Source organism: Carcharhinus amblyrhynchos, chromosome 2, assembly GCF_965287045.1.
Source record: "Carcharhinus amblyrhynchos chromosome 2, sCarAmb.v2.hapA, whole genome shotgun sequence".
Taxonomy (NCBI): Eukaryota; Metazoa; Chordata; class Chondrichthyes; order Carcharhiniformes; family Carcharhinidae; genus Carcharhinus; species Carcharhinus amblyrhynchos.
Window position 1 is genome coordinate 33888231 of NC_137325.1, and position 26208 is coordinate 33914438.

The 26208-nt window shown below is 43.3% G+C and overlaps 1 protein-coding gene across 2 annotated transcripts in view; it reads left to right on the top strand.

Moving 5' to 3' along the window:
* The window catches only part of LOC145353516 (Y+L amino acid transporter 2-like), a 102619-nt gene that overhangs the window by 12014 nt on the left and 64397 nt on the right, over positions 1-26208 (top strand). For both annotated transcript variants that reach the window (XM_080204335.1, XM_080204328.1), the window contains exon 2: positions 20365-20891. In XM_080204335.1, the coding sequence (XP_080060461.1) occupies positions 20447-20891 (445 nt within the window). In that variant the 5' untranslated portion in view covers positions 20365-20446. The remainder of the gene's footprint in view (positions 1-20364; positions 20892-26208) is intronic.

The window sequence follows — 26208 nt, forward strand, 5'->3', positions numbered from 1 at the left end:
CACTCCCTTGTTTGTTTCTCTTTGAATGGTATGTTTTGTCTGTATGACGTGCAAGAAACAATACTTTTTACTGTTAATACATATGAGAATAATAAATCAAACCAAATCAAAAACTATACACAGCAGTAAGCAAGTTTGGTTTCGCCATAGTCTTATATAATTGTAGTAAGACTTATATTAGCCTTTATTACAAGGAATTAAAATATAATTTACCATTTGTTTTCCTAATTGCATGCTAGCCTTCTGTGATTAATATGCAAGGATATCCAGGTCCCTCTTAATGTTAAGATTTTTCAATCTCTCACCATTTTAACAAAATCCTGGCTGGAACACTCTGACCTTGCCTGCAGCTGGGATTCTCCGCTGCCGTTGCTGTGAATGGAGATTTGGTTGAGTGCCAAATCCTCCGTTCTAACTGGCAACATTTGTGGGTGTGTGAGACCGGAGAATTCTGATCACTGCTTTTTCCCACTGAGTGGATACCTTGAGACATTGCGTTGCATCGTCCAACTTTTTGCTCAATCACTTAATCTGCATATATCATTTTACAGCTTCCGTGTGTTTTCCTCACTGTTTGCTTTTCCAATCTAACGTTGTCAACAACAAACTTGGTACATGACAATCTGTTTCATCATCTAATTCATTGATATTGGCAGTGTATAACTGAGGCCTGTTTAACTGTTTATTATTTGTGTTTAATTGTATGCTGGTTGTAGCCATTAACCAGGGATTCATTTGTGTTCTATAAATGCAACAGGATTGAAACTTCATTGGTTGTGTTTGTAATTTACACAGAAGTTTGTAAAACAAAAAATTAGCTTTAACTCTATCCTTAACTACCAGCGTTTCTGGAATAAGACCTGACCACAGATACTGTTTGCCTAAAGGTGAAGGTTGGAAAATCCAGAAGTATATATAAACCTAAAATGGTAATGGTCATTGTGGAAGATGCTGGAAAAGCAATTGCAAATTGAGGAATCGTTGCTCTCCAGTATTCTGAGTCTGAACCATATAACCAGTAAAGAATGAAATGGAGACGTGGACATGGGTTACAACTACCAAAAGAGAAAACACAATATGACCGCATTATTGTAGCTGAATAAAATCTACAAGAAAGACAATTTGTTAAATGCCACTCTGGTGCAGTCAAAAATTGATAGGTCCCAGAAACTAGATGGTCATTCCATGGAAGAATGTGTTACGGACTTTAACAGGTTGTACAAAAGGTTAACAAAGTTCTACTTGCGGATCTCTGGACCTGTTCTCGCATTTAAATTACTGAGATAAAGGATACCGATTCAAATTGATGTTTGATTCTTGGAGAAGCAGACTCTGTTGAATCAAGTGCCTACTATCTTCAAAAGATTCCTGGGAAAACAGACATCTTGCTGTGACACACAGAATAGCAGACACAATGAATTTTCAATTAAATTTTGTAAAGAAATGGGTCAGTGAGTAAGTTAATGAGGCCATGATGATAACGATGAACGTGTGACATCAGTAGTCAGAGGACCGAGGGGCTCAAAGAGCTGAGTGCAGAACAGACTGTCCTAAATACCATGTACTTACCCTGAGGTCTTTGCAAATAGTTATTCATAAAGATTTGGAATTAAACTACTCAGACTATCTTGAGTCTGACAAGTGGAAATAGTTTCATCATGGTTAGGCTTGTAAAACCTTGCTAACACTTAGCAACAACACGGCAACAGTTCAGATACTGGATGCAGGTGCTGATATAACAGCAGGATTAAAAACTGATAGAATGAAGATGAAAGCACCGTGAATAAATCTGGCTTTTATAGCAAATGACAGAGCTGGAAAAACAATAATGGATGAATGAATCCCTGGATGAATGCCTGAGGAATATTTCATAGATACTTTAGGAATGATTTGAAGTATCATTATTTGCTGAAATGCCTAATGTGAGGGGATGGCTGTTGAAATGGTACACGGTGAAGAAAATGGTGTGGCACAGTGCTTACTTCACAACATCAGGGACCCGGGTTTGGTTCGGTCACCTTGGGTGACTGCATGGAGTTTGCACGTTCTCCCTTTGTCTGTGTGGGTTTCCTCTGGGTGCTGCTGTTTCCTCTCACCTTCCAGAGTAGTGCGGGTTAGGTTGATTAGCCATGTGAAATTGCCCCTTTCTGTCAGGGGGATTAGCATGGTAAATATGTTGCGGGGATACAACCTGGGTGGGATTGTCATTGGTGCTTACTTGATGGGCCGAATGGCCTCCATCTGCACTGAAGATAATGATGAATATGGGTGTAAGAAGTTTTAGTCCAGTGATGAAATAACTATGCTGAACAGTGCTGAGTGGAACAGATTGGTTACAATGTTTTCTTGATTCGCTATGTAGTGAGGACTGATGCAAAAATGCAACTTGATTTGGTGATAAAAGATACTCATGTAAAATAGCTGGAGTAAGCAATTTGTAAGTGTTGATGGAGTCTTTTCTTTCTCTCATGGGATGTGGGCATTGCTGGCAAGACTAATATTTATTGCCCATCCCTAATTGCCTTCTAACGGAGGGCATTTGAGAGTCAACCCTCCTTTAATGGAGAGTGTAGGATGGCATGACAGGAGCAACACCAGGCAATCTAAAATGAGATGTCAATCTGGTGAAGCTACATGCATGCCAAACAGTAAAAGCATCATGCAATAAACAAAGCTAAGCAATTCCATAACCAACAGTTCAGGTCTAAGCTCTGTAGTCCTGAGACATCCTGTCACAAATGGTGTTGAACAATCAAACAATTAACTGGAGGAGGAGATTGTCAATAATGGGGGAGTCCAGCATCTTAATGCAAAAGACAAGTTTGAAGCATTTGGAACCATCTTCAGCCAGAAGTACCAAGTGATTTGATTTGATTTATTACTGTCACATGTATTAACATACAGTGAAAAGTATTGTTTCTTGCGCGCTATACAGACAAAACATACTGTTCATAGAGAAGGAAACAAGAGAGTGCAGAATATAGTGTTACAGTCATAGCTAGGCTGAAGAGAAAGATCAACTTAATGCAAGGTAAGTCCATTCAAAAGTCTGACAGCAGCAGGGAAGAAGCTGTTCTTGAGTCAGTTGGTACATGACCTCAGACATTTTTTTCTTTTTCCCAATGGAAGAAGGTGGAAGAGAGTATGTCCGGTGTGTGTAGAGTCCTTAATTATGCTGGCCGCTTTGCCAAGGCAGAGGGATTTGTAGACTGAGTCATTGGATGGGAGGCTGGTTTGCGTGATGGATTGGGCTACATTCGTGACCTTTTGTAGTTTTGTGTGGTCTTGGGCAGAGCAGGAACCATACCAAGCTGTGGTACAACCAGAAAGAATGCTTTCTATGGTGCATTTGTAAAAGTTGGTGAGAGTCATAGCTGACATGCCAAATTTCCTTAGTCTTCTGCGAAAGTAGAAGCATTGGTGGGCTTTTTTAACTATACTGTTGGCATGGAGGGACCAGGACAGGTTGTTGGTGATCTGGACACCTAAAAACTTGAAGCTCTCGACCCTTTCTACTTTTTGGAAAATCAGTTGATCCATGGTTTACAGAGTCAGGATCTCTTATTGTATTCCCCCATCAAAATTTATTATTTCTCATGGTGTTTGGTAAGTAAAATAGACATTAGGTGAAGATGAGAGAGAGAAAAAAAATAAACTTTTGTTTGGAATATACAGAATTTGCTCACCATAATTGACAAAGATTAAAAATGCCACTGAAACATGCAGGTCATGATATAGAGATGACAGCGTTGGACTGGGGTAAGCAAAGTAAGAGGTCTCACAATACCAGGTTAAAGTCCAACAGGGTTATTTGGTAGCAAAAGCCACTAGCTTTCGGAGCGCTGTCCCTTTGTCAGGTGAGTGCCTGACGAAGGGGCACCATTCTGAAAGCTAGTGGCTTTTGCTACCAAATAAAACTATTGGACTTTAACCTGGTATTGTGAGACTTCTTACTGTGAAACATGCAGGTGCAGTTGAAAAGTACAGCAGGCTAATTGAAGAGCTTAGTAAGAAGAATTGGAGGATATTGCCATGTGCTATTGTAACTCCCGTTGGCATGTGAGAAGGGGAAGTGTTGTTCTTTATCTTGGGAAGTTAAGCAAGTTAGAAGGATTGTTAATGTCACTCTATCTGCCAAAACACTGCCTCTCTGTAGATGCGGTGAAATTCCATTTGCTAAATACTTCAAACAAAATTCCATGCAGCTGGTCCATTGGATGTTATGTAAAAAATTATTCCTTGTGGGATAATTTGTACTATGAAAGGCTGCATGAGGAAAGTTAAAGGACTGACCTTGCTGGCTTGAGTCAAATGATGGAGAGAACAGAAATCTGTAAAATGAAATGGTGGATGCAAGTCTCCAATTTGTTTTTTACAGAAAGAAATGCATGTATGAAGAAATAGTAGAGAAGGGGCACCTCACAATATAATGTTTTGCATGGAATATGCAGGCATTTGTTTTGAAATTTTGGTGGTACGTGTGAAATCTAATTTTTTTTGAAGAGACAAGGAAATCTGTTGTATATTTCTTGGGTTTAGTAGTTTACAAATGGTAGTCATTAACTAGGGATTCACTTGTGCCCCTTTAAATAAGAACAGAATGAAACTAGTTATTGGATTAGGAAGTCTTTTAATTCATTTATGCAAGTGACTGTCACTGGTTAGACCATTATGAATTGCCCATCTTAGTTGCCCTTCAGCATGTGATGGTGAGTTGTCTTCTTGAACCACTATAGTCCCTGAGCTGTAGGTACACCCACAGTGCTGTTAGAGGGAATTCCAGGATTTTGACCCAGCAACAGTAAAGGAACAGCGATATATTTCTAAGTCAGGGTGGTGAGTGACTTGAAGGGAATCCTCAAGGTGGTGGTGTCCCCAGGTGTCTGCTGCTCTTTTCTCTCTAGATTGGAGAGGCCGTAGGTTTGGAAGCTGCTGTCTAGGAGTCTTTTGTGAGCTTCTGTAGATGATACACATGGATGCCCCATTTCTTTGGTGGTGGAGGTAGTGAATGTTTGTGGAAGGGGTAGAAATCAAGCAAGCTGCTTTGTCCTGGGTGGTATTAAGCTTGTTTTAAGTATCGTTGGAGCTGCACTCACCCAGGCAAGTCATGAGTGCATGTTTGTAACGTGTATCTCTCGCTAAATAAAAGCCTATTTAAGCACACTGATATTGACCGGAACTTGCTGATCTTGCCCACAGCTGGGCTTCATTGGTCCTGCTGCAGTGAATGGAAAGTTGACTGAATGCCAAATTTTCCATTCTTGCTGACAGTGATAGTGGGGTGTACAACAGTGGAGAATTCTGGCCATTGGCTCCAGTTTTGTCCTTTACCACTGAGCTTTCTGGAGGAGGAAAAGGTCCAGGAATGGAGTTTTGTTGCACCCCACTGGGTGCAACCTGAACTGACCTGTTTATTCCTATTCTGGCTTTCTTGCAGTTAAGTAACCCTCAAATACCCTCAATCCTATAAACCCTAATTTTGTGTCATAGCTCTTGTGTGGCACTATATCAAATGCCTTTCGAAAATCCAAATACACAACATCCACTGGTTCCTCTTCACCCATCTTAATAGTCAAAACTGCAAAAAATCTAGCTGATTTTTCAAACATGATTTCTCTTCCATATATCTGTATTAACTCTGTTGAAATACTTAATAATAGATTCTAACATTTTCTCCACTGCTGCTTTCAGGCTAATTAGCCAGTAGTTCCTTTTTTTTCCCTCTCTCCTTTTTTTGAATAGTTGCATTTCATTTATTGCCTTCTAATCTACACGGACCATTTCAGAATTGAGGAAATTCTGGAAATTCAAAACCAGTGCATCTACTATCTTTGTAGTCATTTCTTCTAAAAAGCTTTGGATGCAGGCCATCAGGACCAGAGAATTTGTTTATTATCAGTCCTATTTTCAGCAGTACCGTTTGTTTGCTAATTGTTAATTGAAGTTTCTTATTCTTACCTGACTTCTGGTCCCTAGTATTTCTGGATTTTTTTTGTCTGACCTGTGAAAATAACTACCTACCATTCATTTCAATATCACTGCCATTTAAGAAAAGTACTGCAGTAATTGTGGGAGATGTTATTCTTTATATGGTATTCTACATATGGGCTGCATGGTGGTACAGTGTTAGCACTGCTGCCTCACAGCGTCAGGAACCCGGGCTCGATTCCAGCCTTGGGTCACTGTCTGTGTGGAGTTTGCATATTCTCCCCATGGCTCTGTGGGTTTCCTCCAGGTTCTCTGGTTTCCTCCCACACTCCAAAGATGTGGGGTTAGGTTGATTGGCCATTATAAATTGCCACTGAGCGTCAAGGGGTCTAGGAAGATAAACATGTGGAGTTACGGGATTATGACCTAAGTGGGATTGTTGTTAGTGCAAGCTTGATGAGCCAAATGGTCTCCTTCTGCACTGTAGATTCTATGATATAATTAGTCAAATCAGATTAGCAAAGGTAGTCTGGAGAATGAGTTCATAGGATGTGTTTGGGCCCATTTCTTAGAACACTATGTCCTAGAATGAGCAAGGGAACGGACTATTTTTAACCTGGCAATGTGTATTGAGACAGCAGCAATTCATTACGTTGTAGTAAAGGATCTCTGAGGAAGAGTGATCATAACTTGCTGGAATTTCACATTCAATTTGGACTTGATAAATTTGGATTTGAAACTAGTGTTTAAAGTTAAAATCAACTACAAGGGAATGAATACAGTTGGCTAAAGTGAGATGGGATACGTGCTTAAAAGGTTAGATAGTAGAGAAGCTGTGTTTGGCATTGAGGAGGTATTTCATAAGTCGCAATAAAGATGTATTTCATTGAGAACTAGTGAACTGAGAAGGGTACATTATCCTTGGCTAACTAGTGAGATTTTGAATAAATGGGTAATTTCAGGTTTGAAGACTGTAACTAGTGGAATGCCATGGGGATCAGTGATGGGGCCTCAATAATTATGGACATATTAACGACTTTGACTTAAGTGAAAGGGCAGACTGCATTGTGGGGATAGATTTGCAGATGATACAAAGATAGGTATAAAGCAATTGTATGAGGACACATATGGGCCGTGCTCGCCCCAGAACTGGAAAACCTGCCCGAGGTCAACCGATCTTAGCATTGTCTGCCCACTACGATTCCTGTGGCAGGCGGGATGGGAGAATTCCCCCCCAGAGTCCGTGAAGAGAGATGGATAGGATGAAGTTAGTAGGCAGAAATTATTTGGCATGGAACATAATATGGGGAAATATGAGATTGTTTGCTTTGGCAGGAAGAATAGAAAATAATATTTTAATAGAGAAAGACTGCAGAATGTTGTAGTACGGAGCGATTTGGGTGTCCTTGAACATGAATTTTAAAAATGGCACGCAGATATAGCATGTGATTAGGAAGACAAATGGAAAGTCATCCATTTTACTGCAGGGGAATGGAGTATAAAAGTAGGGAAGTTTTGCTAAAGTTGGTGAGACCACACCTAGAGTACTCTGTACAGTTTTGGCCATCCTACTTGAGGAGGGATATACGTGTGTTGGAAGCAGTTCAGAAAAGGCTCAGTCAGCTGATCGGTGGGATGAACGGGCTTATTGTAAGACGAAGGGGTTAACACATTAGGCCTATTCTCATTGGAGTTTAAAAGAGCGAGAAGTGATTTTATTGAAACATACAAGATTCTGAGGGAAGTTGACAGGGTAGATGCTGCAAGGGTATTTTCCATTTTGAGCAATCTACAAGTAGACAATGTTAAAAAATAAGGGCCCATAACTTCCTGATTTCCCAGCATCACATTAAGGGTATATCCCAGTGAGGCATTGGGGAATCCTTCTAGATAGTTCCCACCTAAAGGTTTACCAGGCAATTGTCTGGAAGGTCTGACTTCCTCTGGTAATTGCGCTGGGCTGGGAACCAACTGACATAAGTGTTTTAATTCATTAACTTCAGATGGTTTTGCCAGTTTTAACCTCCATAGTTACCCTGAAAGAATTAGGAGGGAAAAGAAACACTTCTCACTCCAGAGAACTATTTTAAACCGAGCCCCGCACAGGACACCTCACACATACGCATCCCCCAATGGATCTGCCACAACACCTGTAACCCTACCCTAACCTGACCTCATCACTGTCCCTGGTTGAAAATCCTTTAGAATTATTTGAAAAAGTGCAACAAATTGTTGCATTTTTTCAAACATAATCTGCCGCCGGCACCTGCAAATAGCTGTTCCAATCAAGTATTATTTGTAGGTGAGTGTGTGAGAGATAATTTTGGGGCGTTCTGTTGTGTTATCATTATGGTCAGAATTACTGCACAGATCGCGAGGCTTTCCATCTTTGCAAAAATGGTGGTGGAGGTCTGAAACTTCACCCCCAAACATGGCTCCATCATTTTTTGGATGAATTAAGGTGGCTCACGGAAGTAATCGCACATGTTAAAGTTTAACTGCCTTCGATCTGATTTTGGCTAGTGGAATGTTCAAAACACAGTTTGTGCAATTTAGACCCTGTAGAGTTAGAACTAAAGCTGTCTAAGATCTTTTGGAGAGTTAAGGTACCCTTTTGGATATGGTCTTGGTAGTGCCCTGTGGGACTGTTAGAAGTAGACATGAATATGCATAGAGTGCATAAACTCATCACAACTGTCAAAATAACTTCTTAAAATTTGTTCCTGGGAAGTGTGCGTCACTAGCTAGGCCAGCATTTATTGCTCTTGACCAGGTGATGGTGAGCTGCCACCTTGAATTGCTGCAGTCTGTGTGGTAGGAACTCCCAAACTGCTGTTAGTCTTAGAGTTCTGGGATTTTGATCCAGCAAAAGCAACGGAATGATAATATAGTTCCAATTCAGGATTGCTTGTGACTTGGAGGGGAACTTACAGATGGAGCTGCTCCCATATATCTGTTGCCCTTGCCCTTCTGTGCTGTAGAGGTAGTGAGTTTGGAAGTTACTGTCAAACGAGCCTTGGTGAGGTGTTGCAGTGCCATTATATGTCATTGGTGGAGGGAGTGAATGTTTGTTGATGGGGTGTCCATCAAGTGGGCTGCTTCCTCCTGATGGTGACAACCTTCTTGAGTGTTGTTGGACCTGCACACATTCAGGGAAGTGGAGAGGATTCTATCACACTTTTGACTTGTGCCTTGTAGAGGGTAGACAGGCTTTGGAATTCCTGGAGGTGAGTTACTCTGCAGAATTGCCAACCTCTGACCTGCTCTGTAGCCACAGTATTTAAATGGCTGGTTCAGTTCAGTTTCTGATCATTGGTGAAACAGCTGATGATGGTTGGGCCTGGGACACAACTCTGAGGAGTTCCTGTAGCGATGTCACGGGATGAAGATGATTGACCTCCAATAATCACAACCATTTTACTGGGATGAAGAATTTTCCCTCTAATTCCCATTGATGGGGCTCGTTGATGCTGCATTCAATGTCAATGGCAGTCACTCTCACCACACCTCTGGACTTCAGCTCTTTTGTCCATATTTGTCATGCATACCCCTGGTAGAGTCCAAACTGATTGGCAGTGTGCAGGTTATTGCTAAGACAGTGCCACTTGATAGTGCTGTCGACAGCACTTTCCGTCATTTTGCTGACATTGGAGAGTAGACTGGTGAGGCAGTAATTGGCCAAGTTGAATTTCTCCTGCTTTCTGTTGACAGGATGTTATTTAATTGTCCCATCCTTTAAACACTGCAGACAGTCTTATTTTTGATTTGATTTATTATTGTCACATGTATTAGTACTCAGTGAAATGTATTGTTTATTGCACGCTATACAGGTAAAGCATAGAGAAGGAAATGAAAGAGTGCAGAATGTTGTGTTACAATCATAGCTAGAGTGTAGAGAAAGATCAACTTAATGTGAGGTAGGCCCATTCAAAGTCTGATGGCAGCAGGGAAGAAGCTGTTCTTGAGTCATTTGGTACATGACCTCAGGCTTTTGTATCTTTTACTCAAAGGACGAAGGTGGAAGAGAGTATGTCCAGGGTGAATATGGTCCTTGATTATGCTAGCTGCTTATCCAAGGCAGCGGGAAGTGTAGACAGATAGGAGGCTGGTTTGAACAATGGACTTGGCTTCGTTCATGAGTCTTCGTAGTCGGTTGGTTTTTATGTACATTTTATGTAACATTTGAAATCAATCAGTGCTTATTCTATCTGTTGATATAAGTCTGAGGGATATTATTATAGGATTAGCGTCACATGATTGATTTCACAATTTGTTAATATCACCGTGGGTTGCCACACTGTGAAGTGCCACAGTCGTGTGGTAGGAACACCCAAACTGCTGTTGGGGAGTTCCAGAATTTTGACCCAGCAACAGTGAAAGAATGATAATATAGTTCCAAGTCAGAATTGTCTGTGACTTGGAGGGGAATTTACAGATAGAGCTGCTCCCATATGTCTCTGCCCTTGCCCTTCTGAGGCAGTTCACAGTTTGACCTCTTCGCGTGCTTATGAACTATTTGAAGTGGGATTATGAATACAAGTGCTTGTTTTGATAAGGGATTAAGGGAAGTTAAATGTAGTGAATGGATTTTTTTTATCATTGTTTTGCTTTGAAATGGTGAATTCAATATTAGACATTTAAGAACTTTATCTCAACATGGATTCTGAGTTCTGTCCATGGTGGATACTGTAAGAATTGACATGGTTAGAGGTAAGAGCAGAGGATGGTTGGTTGGAGGTGAATTGGCACTAATTTGGCATAGAATCTAAAAAGAATCACAGAGGGTGGATGGAGGGCATGGGTAGCATGAGGTGGTATGGCATGGTCTGGATGGGTCATGGGAATGAGTGGGGATGTCAAGAGTTAGGGTTTTTTTTGTATCTTCAACAAAGTGCCAGAGCAGTGAGGTGGGCTTTCTGCCCTACCTATCTCTGCACCTGGCAGCCTCCAAACTCTTTATTGGGTTGCCCATCAAATTTCCCATTTCCACTCCCCCGCCACCCCCGACTGGAAATTGGTAGTTCTGCCCATGTTTTTATAGGGTCATTTTAGTAGAACCAGGATTTGACTCGAATCTGCACTTTTGGCCCGGGAGTGAAATTTCAGGCCTGTGTTAATGCAACTTCCACGTTTCCAAACTCTGGTAGAGACTGGGAGAAATGATTAAGTGAGAGACGCGATTGACTGGTGACTCCAACAGCATTTGACACCTTGATATGGGAAATAAGATCTGGATTAATTTTACAAGAATATAAAAGGATTAGTTCACTAATATGATAGTATTTATCTTGTTATTGAGGTAGGCATCAGCACAATCTTGTAATATTTCTAGCCTGCGTAAGAAACAGTTTAATAATCATGTCAGTTAACTGTGAAAGTTGACATTATGACAGTTTATTTAATGTACAGCATGTTAGAATGAATTTTTTTTTGCACCCTCGTTCTTAAATCTAACAGCAGCCTGATCACAGTGTTGCTTCAGAATGAAGGTATGACTAATGACTTCGAGGGAACAATTGGAACCAAGGTTACCGTCTCTCAAAGAATTATAACTGGCAACGGTCTAATAGTTATAAATGTAAGATTGAATTATAGCTAATAAGGGATCATGATGTAAGTGAATGCAATTAATTTTGACCTAAGAACATCATTAGAAATAATTGGTTGTATTGGGGAGCAGAACTCACTGTGCTGTAGTTTAGGAACCGCACTGAACAAATCTAAGTTGACAGCTATGGGAAAGATTTCCTTTCTGTACCATGGTGATTGTTATTTTTGCTTTAGATAACTACTAAATGACAGCCATCCAAGAGTCTCTTACATTTGAGTGATTTATTGTAAGGCTTTGATAGATGGCCAAAAATGAGATGCACACTGCAGGGTTCCAGATGCATGGATTTCTCCTAAGGTCTCTAATTCTGCTGCTAAAGCTCCTGTGTCACTGCTGTGTACCAGGTCATGGGAAGGTAAGCTGAAAGTGAATTGTACAATAGACTTGGGCTGGAATTCTCCGACTCCCCCCCGCCCCCCGCTGTACGCAGCTGAGATTCACTGTTTCTGTTGTACTGAATGGCGTTTTGGCCAAGCACCAAATTCTCTGTCCTCAATTCCTATGATCTGATAATTGTAAAGCACAAATTGACTAAATTTCAGATTATTACGTAATTCACTTTTTTTAACCAAGGAAAAGTGACCCAGAATCAGACTTGATTCAGAACGTTTTTAGAAATGTGCGTGCCATCCTAAGCATGCCTCTGTCAGTATGTCATGTGGATTCTTGCATGTTGGTACTCGTGCTTCCAGGAAACTTGAAAGAACTAAGATTGGTCCTGTTGGTAAATATGCTAAAGATCGAGCTATTATTTGAAATGAAATTGTCTTTCTTGGAGAAAGGAAATGGTGAGCTTTCACTTGGACATTTCTGCTGTGGTCAGTTTATTTGACATTATTTGCTGCAGTCTCCATCTACGTCAGTCAGCATGACTTTCTTTTGAGATACTGGTGTATATTATGGGAATTTGATATAAGATTGTTACATAAGAACATAAGAAATAGGAGCAGGAGTAGGCCATCTAGCCCTTCGAGCCTGCCCCGCCATTCAATAAGATCATGGCTGATCTGTCGTGGCTCAGTTCCACTTTCCCGCCCTCTCCCCATAACCCTTAATCCCCTCTCTTATCAAGAACCCATCAACCCGCTTCTTAAAAATATTTAGCGAGGCAGCCTTCACCACTTCAACGGGCAGAGAATTCCAGAGATTCACCACCCTTTGAGTGAAGAAGTTCCTCCTCAACTCCGTTCTAAACCGCCTCCCCTTTATCTTGAGGCTGTGCCCCCTAGTCCTACTGTCTTTTTTGAGCGGGAAGAGTCTCTCCACCTCTATCCTAGCCATCCCATTCATCATCTTATACGTCTCAATGAGATCTCCCCTCATTCTTCTAAACTCTAACGAGTACAAGCCTAGTTTATTCAGCCTCTCCTCATAGCTCAATCCCCTCAACTCCGGTATCAGCCTAGTAAACCTCCTCTGCACTCCCTCCAGGTCCAAAATATCCTTGCGCAGGTGCGGTGCCCAAAACTGCACACAGTACTCCAGCTGCGGCCTCACCAGTGCCCTATACAGCTGCAGCAAGACCTCCCTACTTTTATATTCAATCCCCCTCGCTATGAAGGCCAGCATCCCATTCACCTTCCTGACCACCTGCTGCACCTGCAAGCTGGGTTTTTGCGACTCATGCACAAGGACCCCGAGGTCCCTCTGCACCGTCGCCTGCTGCAGTTTTTCGCCACGTAAGTAATAGTCCTTCCTACCATTCTTCCTACCAAAGTGGACCACCTCACACTTGCCAACATTAAATTCCATTTGCCATTTCCTGGCCCATTCGCCCAGCCTATCTAGATCCTTCTGCAGACTCTCCACACCCTCCGCACAATTTGCCTTTCCCCCAATCTTGGTGTCATCAGCAAATTTCGACACCCTGCACTCGGTTCCCTCCTCCAGATCATCTATATAAATGGTAAATAGCTGAGGCCCCAGCACCGACCCCTGGGGCACCCCACTAGTCACCAACCGCCAATCCGAATAGCACCCATTGACCCCCACTCTCTGCCTCCTATTTGACAACCAATCCTCTATCCACGCTAACACCCTACCCCCAACTCCATTTCCCCTGACCTTCTGCAATAACCTCTTGTGAGGTACCTTGTCAAACGCCTTCTGAAAATCTAGAAAGACCACATCCACCGGCTCTCCTCTATCCACTGCCCTAGACACATCCTCATAGAACTCCAGTAAATTTGTCAGACACGACTTCCCTTTAATGAAACCGTGTTGCGTCTGCCCTATCAAGCAATTCCCTTCAAGATGCCTCGCAATTTCCTCCTTAATGACGGATTCTAACATTTTACCTACTACAGATGTTAAACTAACCGGCCTATAATTCCCCACCTTTTGCCTGGCACCCTTCTTAAACAACCAGTTTAACCCAGTTACACCAGTTACACCCAGTTTTGTGTGTGTTTCTCCCCTCTCTGTAGGTAAATGTTACAATGTTTGGTTTAAATTGAGAACATAATTGCACGACATTGCTGCAATTTGTGATGGCAGTTTGGCTTTCAGTCTATCACATCTATTAAATTACCTCCACTCTTTTTATCATCAGTCAAATCCTCAATTGCAAAACTTAACATAGTTGTTTCAATCATTGCGCTATCATGTTAACAGAGGGTCATAGAAGAAGTACAGCACAGGAGGAGATTGTGGCTCATCATGAACGTGCAAGAGGAACTCAGCTAACCCCTTTACCTGTCGATCTGGAATTTGTTTCTCTTCCGGTGCTGGTCCAATTTCCTTTTGAAACCCCTGAATGTATTTGGCTGCAACACCCTCTGTGGTAGTGCGTTCCGATTCTAAGCATCAAAAGGTTTTTCCTTCTGTTGCTGTTGCTTCTTTTTCAATCACTTTAAATCCGTGCCCTATGGTCCTTAATTCTTCCACCAAGGGGAAATTGTTTCTCTCCAAATCTTTTGTCAAGATCCCTCATGATTTTGAAGTTTTATCAAGTCTCTCCCCTTTTTAACGAGTGCTTCGCCCCAGACTGCCCACAAACCTGAAGGCCATTGTTCCTGTAATAGCCTTCACAGACTTTCTCGGGTGTGGTGCCTAGAATTAGTTATTATATCCCATTTGAGGCAGAATCAGGGTTTAGTAAAGCTCCAGCAAACTTGGTTTTGTACTCCGTGTTTCTATCCACAAAGCTCTCTGTTCATGCACCCTCTGAAATTTTGGCCTTTTATATTTTTTTCTCTCCTTCCTTCTTACGTTTCTCCGCGTTAACTTTCATCCATCATGTGCCCACCGAATCCACCTGCCTAACCTCTTGAAGTTAGTCATTACCCTCCGCACAGCTCACTCTACTGGTATATTATGTTGAAATGCTGTCTGATACACCCAAACTCATTCATATGTATCAGAGGATGTAGTGGATTGAGTACTGAACATCGGTGTGGGGCAAGGGGGAGAAATAGAAGGGAGAAGTGTATGATTAGATGAAGAGCAGGAGAAATTCAAGGCAATAAGAAAATATAGAACAAGCTTTCACACAAGAGGGGCCACTTTCCAATTTTTTTATTCATCCCAGGGGCAATGAGCAAATTTCAGAAAGATAAGGCTTGGCACAACATTACAAATTAATTTAAAAAAAATCAATGTCAAAGCAATAAATTGATCTTTTAACGAAGTATTGGTAACTTTAAAAAAGTAATTAATAAAAATGACTATTTAAAAAAAAGCCAAGTAGCAGAGCTAACTAATGAAACAATTTTCTTCCCTTTTTGCTTAAGAAACAATGTTTGAGAGACAAACAAGACCCCAAGTCCTGATGAACAGGGAAAGGGTTGGCAGAGGGACCAAGCTAAAGTGTTATGTTTAATGGCACTGACCTTGCAATCACTCCTTGTGGCACACACCAAGATGGTCTTGGCAGAATTCATATGAAAGTGAGGCTGGAAATGCGTTACCTTTCAGCCTGGGTTTTTCTTCTCTTCTGGCCTGCTATGTGGACAGGATCTTGGAGAGAGAGGTGCAGGGGAAGGACATGTGTGGTCGAGCTCATTCCCAGTCTCTGGGTTCTCGATCTGATCCACACCCGCTTGCCCATCACCCACTCAGACAGACCTGCTCACTCATTTATTCGTACAGACCAGGGCCAATGGCATTTAGATGCTGTCCCTTGGGAGGAATCAGTCAATAGTTACTGAACAGGATCTCCACCCATTTAGAGTCGTAGAGTTTTATAGCATGGAAACAGGTCCTTTGGCTCAACTTGTCCATGCCAGTCTTTTTTTTTAACCAGTAAGCTTGTCCCAGTTGCCCATGTTTGGCCCACATATATATCTAGTCATAGATTTGGTGAACCATCCTGACCTCAGCCTACTCTGTGGACCATGTCTTCCTGCCGCATAAATCTTCCCAACCTCCTACCGATTGCTGAACATTTATTGCTTGCTTGCTGCCTCTCTCCCTTGTTTGCAAAGACTTATGGAACAATCAGCCAATCAGCATTAGGAAGCAGCATGATTTCATCTCATTCTTAGACAGCTGTGTTTGTAGATTTTGATTTTTTTGTCAGTTTTTAAACAAAAGATATACTCTATGATCAATTAACTAAGCACGGGGTCATGATGATAGGGCAGAGAGAGGGTCTGGGTGGGATGCTGTTTCAGAGAGTCTGTGCAGACTCGATGGCCTCTTTCTGCACGGAAGGGGGTTCTAAGGTTCAAACAACAGAGACATGCAGCCAGAACGGATATGTTCAGGTGAGACTGTGAACTAGCTGCTGTATGCAGATTGCCCAAAGTGAACCAGACTGAAAAAACTACACTTGAAAGAGAGTGCAATGGCGATGATGGTACCAAACTGCACTCCCTCATTCTGCCCTGTTGGAAACTCCAGCTGTCCCAGCTGGGCAGGGGGCTAGGTGGATGCTGTTGTTGCAACTCTGCTTTTCTTCGTGACCTTGCTGGCCCACACTGTCATCTTGACCCCGTGCTCCTATAAAGAGCTGGCTGGGAGGACGAGAGAGTTGAGCGCATGCTCCGAAAACAAAGGAGAAACCAATAACCTTCACATTGCTCACTGCTCCTACAATCAGAGAATTATTCTCTCCTGAATTTGCTGCTCATGAGCACATCAGTGAACGAATTAACAGCAAACATGGGAAAGAAGCAGCCTGTGATTGGAGGACAGCTCCTTACAGACCTTTCATCAAACTCACCCGTAGCTATGCTGGGGCAGCAAGGTGACACAATGGTTAGCACTGCTGCCTCACAGTGCCAGGGGCCTGGGTTTAATTCCCAGCTTGGGTCACTGTCTGTGGGGAGTCTGCATGTTCTCCTCATGTCTGTGTGGGGTTCCTCCAGGTGCTCCAATTTTGTGCCACAGTCTGAAAGATGTGCTGGTTAGGTGCATTGGCCAAGCTAAATTTTCCCTCCGTGTACCCCAACAGGCACTGGACTATGTCGACTAGGGGATTTTCACGGTAACTGCACTGGAGTGTTAATGTAAGCCTACTTGTAATTAATAAATAAACTTTAATTTGAACAGTGAATTGAAAGGTCAGATACAGAATTTCTGGGGACTGCACCCTGGTCCATGGGACAGTCAAGCAGAGTAAAAAGTCTGACAACACCAGGTTTTAGTCCAACCTATTTATTTGATAGTAAACGCACAAGCTTTCGGGGTTAGTCCCTTCGTCAGGTGAATCACCTGACGAAGGGACTAACCCCGAAAGCTTGTGCGTTTACTATCAAATAAATAGGTTGGACTAAAACCTGGTGTTGTCAGACTTTTTACTGTGTTTACGCCAGTCCAACGCCAGCATACCCACATCACAGTCAAGCAGTCCAGAGGAGCTGTAAATGGTTACAGCGGAATAGGAGGAGGAAAGCATGGGAAATCCCTCAAAGAGGCTCAGGAATGCAGGGGAGGAAAGGCAGATAGATCCAGGTGTTCTGACCACCTCGCCCACTGAAATGGGATCCCCCCACTGGTGCCCATCTCTACTTCCTCCACTTCCAGTGTTTCTGGTGCAACCATTCTGCGTTCCCAATCTTTGTTGCTAGAATAGAGGCAGGCTATTTACAGGAAAGAGAGCAGATCATTCATATCATTTCATCAGACTGATGGAGTTTGTGAATCACTGTCTGGTTGTGTTCACAGTTCCAGTTGTAAATCACTGTCTGGTGCTTGGATATGCAGAATCTGGATCCCATGTGAAATCTTGTGTTTTGAATGGGGTCTTGTTCAATGTGCTGCTTGATATCTATTTGAAACTAGCTGTAGTGATAAATAATTTGAAGCCCCATTAAGAGTTGGGTTGATCTTTTTGGTACTAGTTTGACTAATGTATCTAAGGCACTGAAGCAAGATGGAATTGCTTATGTTCATGTCGTTGCTACTTTGCTACTTAGCTAAAGCATTCAGAAAGGATTGAAATTCCAGAGCAGGGTTTTTCAAACTTTTTCGGTCACAGAACCAGTTTGACCTCCCAAAGGTATTGACAAATCCCTAAGCAACATAACACAATAAAAGATTATTATTGTGCAATTGGTACAAACATACAAAAACAAAGTTCAAAGATGTTTATGTCTCCTGTGCATACATTTGGTTGTAATCAAAATGTTCTGTTATTCAATAAATACGTCCATGTCTTATCCTTTTGTCATTTCCTTTTGGGAGGAGTGATGCTGACCATTTAATTACAAATTAATTTAAAGCCGGGAATGCTTCTGGAAAGCTCATTTCAGACACATAAACTCACCCACCCACACTTCTCTCACATGCACACACGCACACACACATAACTCTTCTCTTTCTCTTCACACGTGCACACACACTCTCTCATCCCCTCTCCCTGCCATGCGCGCACATACGCATACAAACTCACTCACCCCCTCTCTCTCACACACACACAAACACATTACGTAAACCTCTATGACTCTATGGCCCCTGTTTCTCTATCGCACGCACACACACTCACCTCCTCACGCTCGTTTGCTCTCTCTCTCTCATACACACACACACACACACACACACTGACCCCCTCTCTCTTTCTCTCTCTCTAACTCTCTCACACACACATACACTGACCCCCTCCACCTTTTTCTTTCACTCTCTAACACATACAAACACAACACACTCTCTCTCTCGCACACATCCTCACTCACCCTTTTCTCTCTCTCTCTCACACACACACACACACACTGACCCCCTCTCTCTTTCTCTCTCACACATACTCTGACCCCCTCCACCTTTCCCTCTCTCTCTCTAACACACACACACAACACTCTCTCTCTCGCACACATACTCACTCACCCTTCTCTCTCTGTCTCTCACACACACGTACACACACACACACACACGCACACACACAGATCCCCCCTTCTCTCTCACACATACATACTCACTCACTCCCTCTCTCTTACACACATGCATACACGCACACTCACTGCTCTCTCGCACATGCATACTTTCATATGCATACACAAACACTATCCCATCTGTCACGTGTGTGTGGGTGCACACACACAGTCATCCCTCTCTCAGCCCCCTCTCCCCGCTCCATGTGCACTCTTGTCTCACTTGCTCAAATTAAAGTATTTCCAGCTCAACCAGAGGCCAGCTTGCCAGTTCATTGGATGTTGATAGGCCCACTCATCAGCCTATCAGTAGCCAACAAACTGAGACAGCTGCCTTTGGTCAAACTGGAAAGATAACATTTTTTAAAAATTAAAATGGCCAACTGTGGGACCCCTGAGGGAAAGTTCCACAGAAACCAGTTTGTGAAGACCTGCCCTAAAAGAACTCTGAAACACTTTAAAGATAATTCAATAGATTAGAATTATTCTGAATTCTCTGACCTTTTTTCTTTGACTGATGGAAAGACTCGGATTGAATTTTAAAGTTTATTTATTAGTGTAACAAGTAGGCTTATGTTAACAGTGCAGTGCAGTTACTGTGAAAATCCCCTAGTTGTCACGTTAGTTGGTACACCAAGGGAGAATTCAGCAAAGCCAGTGCACCTAACTGGCATGTCTTTTGGACTGTGGGAGGAATCCGGAGCACCCGGAGGAAACCCACGCAGACGTGGAGAGAACATGCAAACTCCGCACAGACAGAATTGAACTCGGGTCCTTGGTGCTGTGAGAATGCAGTGCTAACCACTGTACTGCCCCAGTCTGTTCTGGAATAATCCACCGGCATAAGTGTGAATTGTCAGCCCAGGGACACTGCATCCCATTCACTCCTCACGTAAAGTCACATTGTCGTTGGACTATTAATTCAGAAACACAGTTAATATTCTGGGGACAAGGGTTCGAATCCCGCCATGGCAGCTGGTGGAATTTGAAATCAACAAAAAAAATCTGGAATTAAGAATCTACTGATAACCATGAAACCATTGTCGATTTGTTAGAAAAGCCTATCTAGTTCACTGATGTCCTTTAGGGAAGGAAACCTGGCCTGGCCTATATCTGACTCCAGATCTATTGCAATATAGTTAACTCTCAACTGTCCTCTGAAATGGCCTAGCAAGCCACTCAGTTCAAAGGTAACTATGGACGGGCAATAAATACTGGCCAGCTAGCTATGCTCACATCCCAGGAATGAATAAAAAACAATTATGTAAGAGTTTGGAGGCTGCCTGTAGAAATCTATATTGGAGTGAGTGTGTTGGCAAAAAGGTTCCAGTACATAGGTGGCCGAATGGTAAAATCATCATGTTTCAAGCAGAATAGAAGACCTCTTGGCCCATGGTGTCTGTGCCAGTCTGAAGGAGTGTAAATCTTGTTACATGCTTATCAATAACATTGAGCCTTGTTTAATGTCAAAATGTGCACGTTACTTAGCCTAATAATTGTTTTCTTTTTAACCCATAGCTTTACAGATTCCTAAGTCACGACTTCACTTCAAATGTATTTTGATATTTCGAACTGAATTGGACCATTGTTTTGTGACAGCATGGAGGTTGATTCCAAGAAACCCGCCACTGAATCTGTGAAACTTAAAAAGGATATCTCCTTGTTGCACGGAATTTGCCTGATTGTTGGAAATATGATTGGATCGGGCATCTTCGTTTCGCCCAAGGGAGTTCTGATATTCAGTGGTTCCTACGGCCTTTCATTGATTATCTGGGCAGTGGGAGGTGTGTTCTCTGTGATTGGAGCACTGTGCTATGCAGAACTTGGAACGACTATAAAGAAATCTGGAGCAAGCTACGCCTACATACTGGAATCCTTTGGAGGTTTTCTGGCCTTTCTGCGTCTCTGGACATCTTTACTGATTGTTGAGCCAGCAAGCCAAGCTGTCATCGCCATCACATTTGCCAATTATCTGATTCAGCCATTCTTTCCTTCCTGTGAACCACCTTATTCTGCTGTGCGACTGTTAGCTGCCTTTTGCATAGGTGAGGAACACATACTCAACTCAATGTGTGATGTTGTGAAACTGAATTTCAGTTAATGTGATAATTCATGAGATGGCTTTGGGGAAATAAAAATGACCATGAGGCTTGTTGGGTTGTTGCAACAATGCAACTCATTTGCTCATGTTCATTAGGAGAAGAAATTGTCCCCTGTTCCATATCCAGTCTACAGACCGATTCATAGCAGTCCTACACATGACATGATTAACTCTCAATGCCCTCTGAAGTGACCTAGTAATCTATTACATTGTAAAAATAATCATTACAAGGACAACAGGAAACAATTTATTTTTAAATGATCGTACTCTAAAAATGAACTTGTCACTAAATTATATTTTGCAAAGTAACATACAATTACGTTGGGTCTGAAAATCTAGTGAGCTCTCCTCAGGTTTTCGTAGGAGGAGAGGATTAAAATATGAGGAGTAAGAGATTTATAGGTGTGCATTATGTCAATGTAAGAAGATTAACACCTCTGTCTCACAGTGCCAGGGACTGGGTTCAGTTTCAGCCTCGGGTCATTGTGTGGAGTCTACACATTCTCCCTGTGTCTATGTGGGTTTCCTCCGGGTGCTCCGGTTTCTTCCCACACTCCAAAGATGTGCATGTTAGATTGATTGGCCATGCAAAATTGCCTCTTAGTGTCCAAAGGCTGGTAGGTTAGTGAGATTAATGGAGTAAATACGTGGATTATGGGAATAGGACCTGGAAGGGATTGTTGTCGGTGCAAGCTTGATGGACCAAGTGGCCACCTTCTGCACTAGGGATTCTTTGATTCTATGAAGAGTTCTGATTGATAGTGTATTAAAACCTCAAAAGAATACTGCAATATTGGCAGCCTTCTGTCTAGGAAGACAATGATTTTCCCTTGGTGGTCAGTTGTATGTTAAGCGTTGCCTGGTTGACTCGAGAGACCCACTCTAGCATGGCAATCTCTGCTGCACTCGCTGCACAGGAAGACAGTTGTGCTGAAAAGATGGACAGCTCAGTGGCCTCCATTTTTTCCAGCTCCTCTCCTCAGCCAGCTGGGCGACTTGTTTCTGCTTGCCTTTCCACCAAATCAGCCTGCAGAGGTCAAGGGCAATATTTATTTTTAAAAATTCATTTACAAGATGTGGGCATCTCTGGCTAAGCCAACATTTATTGTCCATCCCAAATTGTTCCCAAGAGGTTGCTGGTGAGCTGTCTTTGTGAATGCTACATGGTGCTGTTAGGGAAGGACCTCCAGGGTTTTGACCCAGTGACAATGAAGGAATGGCGATATATTTCCAACTCAGGGAAGTGTGTGGCTTGGAGGGGAACTTCCAGGTGGGCATGTTCCCATTTGTCTGATGCTGCTGTCCTTCCAGATGGTAGTAGTCATGGCTTGGTGCATTTTTGCAGTGCATCTTGTAAATGGTACACACTGTTGCCACTGTATGTCAGTGGTGAGGGGAGTAATGTTTGTGGATTGGGTGCCAAAAAAGTGGGCTGCTTTGTCCTGAATGGTGTCAAGCTTTTTGAGTGTTGGAGCTGCACTGATCCAGGCAACTGGGGAGTATTCCATCACACTCCTGACTTGTGTCTTGTGGATGGTGGACCGGTTTTGGGGAGTCAGTGGGAGTGTTAGTTGCTGCAGGATTGCTGAATTTTGACCTGCTCTTTAGCTGCAGTGTTTATGTCTAGTCCAGTTCTGTTTCAGGTTCAGTGATTGTCTTTCATTTGTGAATATCAATGTCCACTATCTTCCCTCACTTGCACATATCTTTGTACCAAATGTATGGATGCCCAGGAGATTGTGACTCAGTGGCCAATTCATCATACAAAAGGTCTTTGGATATACAGCCATCATCCATCTAGGAGGAATGGTGGCATAGTGGTTAGCACTGCTGCCTCACAGTGCCAAGGACCTGGGTTCAATTCCGGCCTCGGGTCACTGTCTATGGGGAGTTTGCACATTCTCCCCATGTGTGTGTGATTTCCTCCCATTTGAGGGTTAGGTTGATTGGCCATACTAAATTAATCCTTGTGTCAGAGGGATTAGCAGCATAAATATAGGGGGTTACGGGAATTGGGCCTGGGTGGGATTGTTGTCTGTGCAGACTTGATGGGCCAAATGGATTCTATGATCCATCCAATGAATGTGGCTGAACGAGTGCAGAAATGGTTGGCTTAGCAATGAATGTATGCTGATGGAATTAGCACACTTCAGACCCTCTGAGCTGGTCACGTTGACCTGCCAAGTGTTGCTGAGAATATGTCTAATACAGCAAAGATGGAAACTGTTCAGCCCTTTCTCCTGCCTGGCATATTTTGTCTTGGCCTCACCATTGTAGTTGTAGGTAAAATGTTAGAATCCGACATCAAGGAGGAAATAGCGAGGCATCTTGAGGGGAGTTGCTTGATAGAGCCGACGCAGCATGGTTTCGTTAAAGGGAAGTCGTGTCTGACAAATTTACTGGAGTTCTATGAGGATGTGTCTAGGGCGGTGGATAGAGGAGAGCCGGTGGATGTGGTCTTTCTGGATTTTCAGAAGGCGTTTGACAAGGTACCTCACAAGAGGTTATTGCAGAAGGTCAGGGGACATGGAGTTGGGGGTAGGGTGTTAGCGTGGATAGAGGATTGGTTGTCAAATAGGAGACAGAGAGTGGGGGTCAATGGGTGCTATTTGGATTGGCGGATGGTGACTAGTGGAGTGCCCCAGGGGTCGGTGCTGGGGCCTCAGCTATTTACCATTTATATAGATGATCTGGAGGAGGGAACCGAGTGTATGGTGTTGAAATTTGCTGATGACACCAAGATTGGTGGAACGGCAAATTGTGCGGAGGGTGTGGAGAGTCTACAGAAGGATCTAGATAGGCTGGGCGAATGGGCCAGGAACTGGCAAATGGAATTTAATGTTGGCAAGTGCGAGGTGGTCCACTTTGGTAGGAATAATGGTAGGAAGGACTATTACTTACGTGGAGAAAAACTGCAGCATGCGACGGTGCAGAGGGACCTCGGGGTCCTTGTGCATGAGTCGCAAAAACCCAGCTTGCAGGTGCAGCAGGTGGTCAGGAAGGCGAATGGGATGCTGGCCTTCATAGCGAGGGGGATTGAATATAAAAGTAGGGAGATCTTGCTGCGGCTGTATAGGGCATTGGTGAGGCCGCAGCTGGAGTACTGTGTGCAGTTTTGGGCGCCGTACTTATGCAAGGATATTTTGGCCTTGGAGGGAGTGCAGAGGAGGTTTACTAGGCTGATTCCGGAGTTGAGGGGGTTGAGCTATGAGGAGAGGCTGAATAAACTAGGCTTGTACTCGTTAGAGTTTAGAAGAATGAGGGGAGATCTCATTGAGATGTATAAGATGATGAATGGGATGGATAGGATAGAGGTGGAGAGACTCTTCCCGCTCAGAAAGGACAGTAGGACTAGGGGGCATAGCCTCAAGATAAAGGGGGGGCGGTTTAGAACGGAGTTGAGGAGGAACTTCTTCACTCAAAGGGTGGTGAATCTCTGGAATTCTCTGCCCGTTGAGGTGGTGGAGGCTGCCTCGCTAAATATTTTTAAGAAGCGGGTTGATGGGTTCTTGATAAGAGAGGGGATTAAGGGTTATGGGGAGAGGGCAGGAATGTGGAACTGAGCCACGACAAATCAGCCATGATCTTATTGAATGGCGGGGCAGGCTCGAAGGGCTAGATGGCCTACTCCTGCTCCTATTTCTTATGTTCTTATGTTCTTGTAAAGGAGTGTAGTAATGACACATGCAGGTTTGGTACACTTAGGTTGCTGTTGTTCCACACTCCCTAATGCAACTTGGATTCTAAATTTTGGGGTGTGTCATAGAATCATAGAACCCTACAATGCAGAAAGAGGCCCTTTGGCCCATTGAGTCTGCATCAAACACAATCCCACCCAGGCCCTACCCCCATATCCATACAGATTATACCCACTAATTCCTCTAACCTGTGCATCCCTGGACACTAAGAGGCAATTTCTTAGCATGGCCAATCACCCTAACCCGCACATCTTTGGACTGTGAGAGGAAACCGGAGCACCCGGAGGAAACCCACGCAGACACAAGGAGAACGTGAAAACTCCACACAGACAGTGACCCAAGCCGGGAATCGAACCCAGGACCCTGGAGCTGTGAAGCAGCAGTGCTAACCACTGTGCTACTGTGCCGCTCATGTATTAATTTCCCATTGCCCCCCCCCGCCAATGCTATTGGGAAAGTGCAGGGGCGGGGGTACATCGTCAGAGGGACCAAAAAATTCCACCGCTGTGAACAGCCAGAAAATTACAGCCATAATATTTTGCTTTTGGGATTTGTTCTCGTTGGGTCTGGCACCTTACAAGGAGGCTATGTTGATGTTCTGCCCATTGAGTTCCAAGTTGATCGCAACTGTATTACCAACAGAAAATGCTGAATAAACTGAGCTGATCTGACAGCATCTTCTCCCTACACAGGCAGAAGGATCATTTAGATCTGAAATGTTAAGTCTGTTTCTCTCCACGGAGGCTGCCAGACCTGCTGAGTTGATCCAGCATTTTCTGTTACATTTCAGACTTCCAGCAACTGCAGTATTTTGTTTTTATTTGACCACACCTGTATTGTGCACATTACTGGCCAGCTATAAGTCATCTTGTCAGTCGTGTTGTTCCAGCTTGCCATTGAAGAGTTTTTGTGGTTTTTTTGATGTTTGCCTGGTGTGGTGGTTTGCATCCATTTTGTTGAGCAGAGACTCTAAGCTCCAAGCAGCCATTGGAGCAGATGGATCAGGGCAGATCAGCATCCAACTAGGGGGCTGCCCAGCAGAGCATGACGGTGTCCCCCACCACCATCAACAGCCTGTAGCACCTGTTCTGCACTGTAATCGAGTTGGACATATCACTGGTAACTGCTGTCTTCTGTGTAGTGTTTTCATTTTGCAGTGCAATTGGAGTATCCTTTCCAGAACTCAAATGTCTGGAAATCCTGGACGTCCCATATGTCAGGGTCCCCCTTCTTAGAATCCCTACCATGCAGAAGGAGGCCATGCGGTCCATCAAGATTGCGCCATCCAACACAACATCTTACTCAGGCCCAAAACTCCCCATATCTGCCCCACTGATCCCCTAACTTACACATCTTGGGACATGAAGGGGCAATTTAGCATGACCAATCCACCTAATCTGCATGTCTTTGGAGAGTGGGAAGTAACCGGAGCACCCAGAGGAAACCCACACAGACACGGGAAGAATGTGCAAACTCCACACAATCAGTCACTTAGGCTGGGAGCCCAGGTACCCAGTACTGTGAGGCAGCAGTGCCACCCACTTGAGTCCAATGACTGTAAAG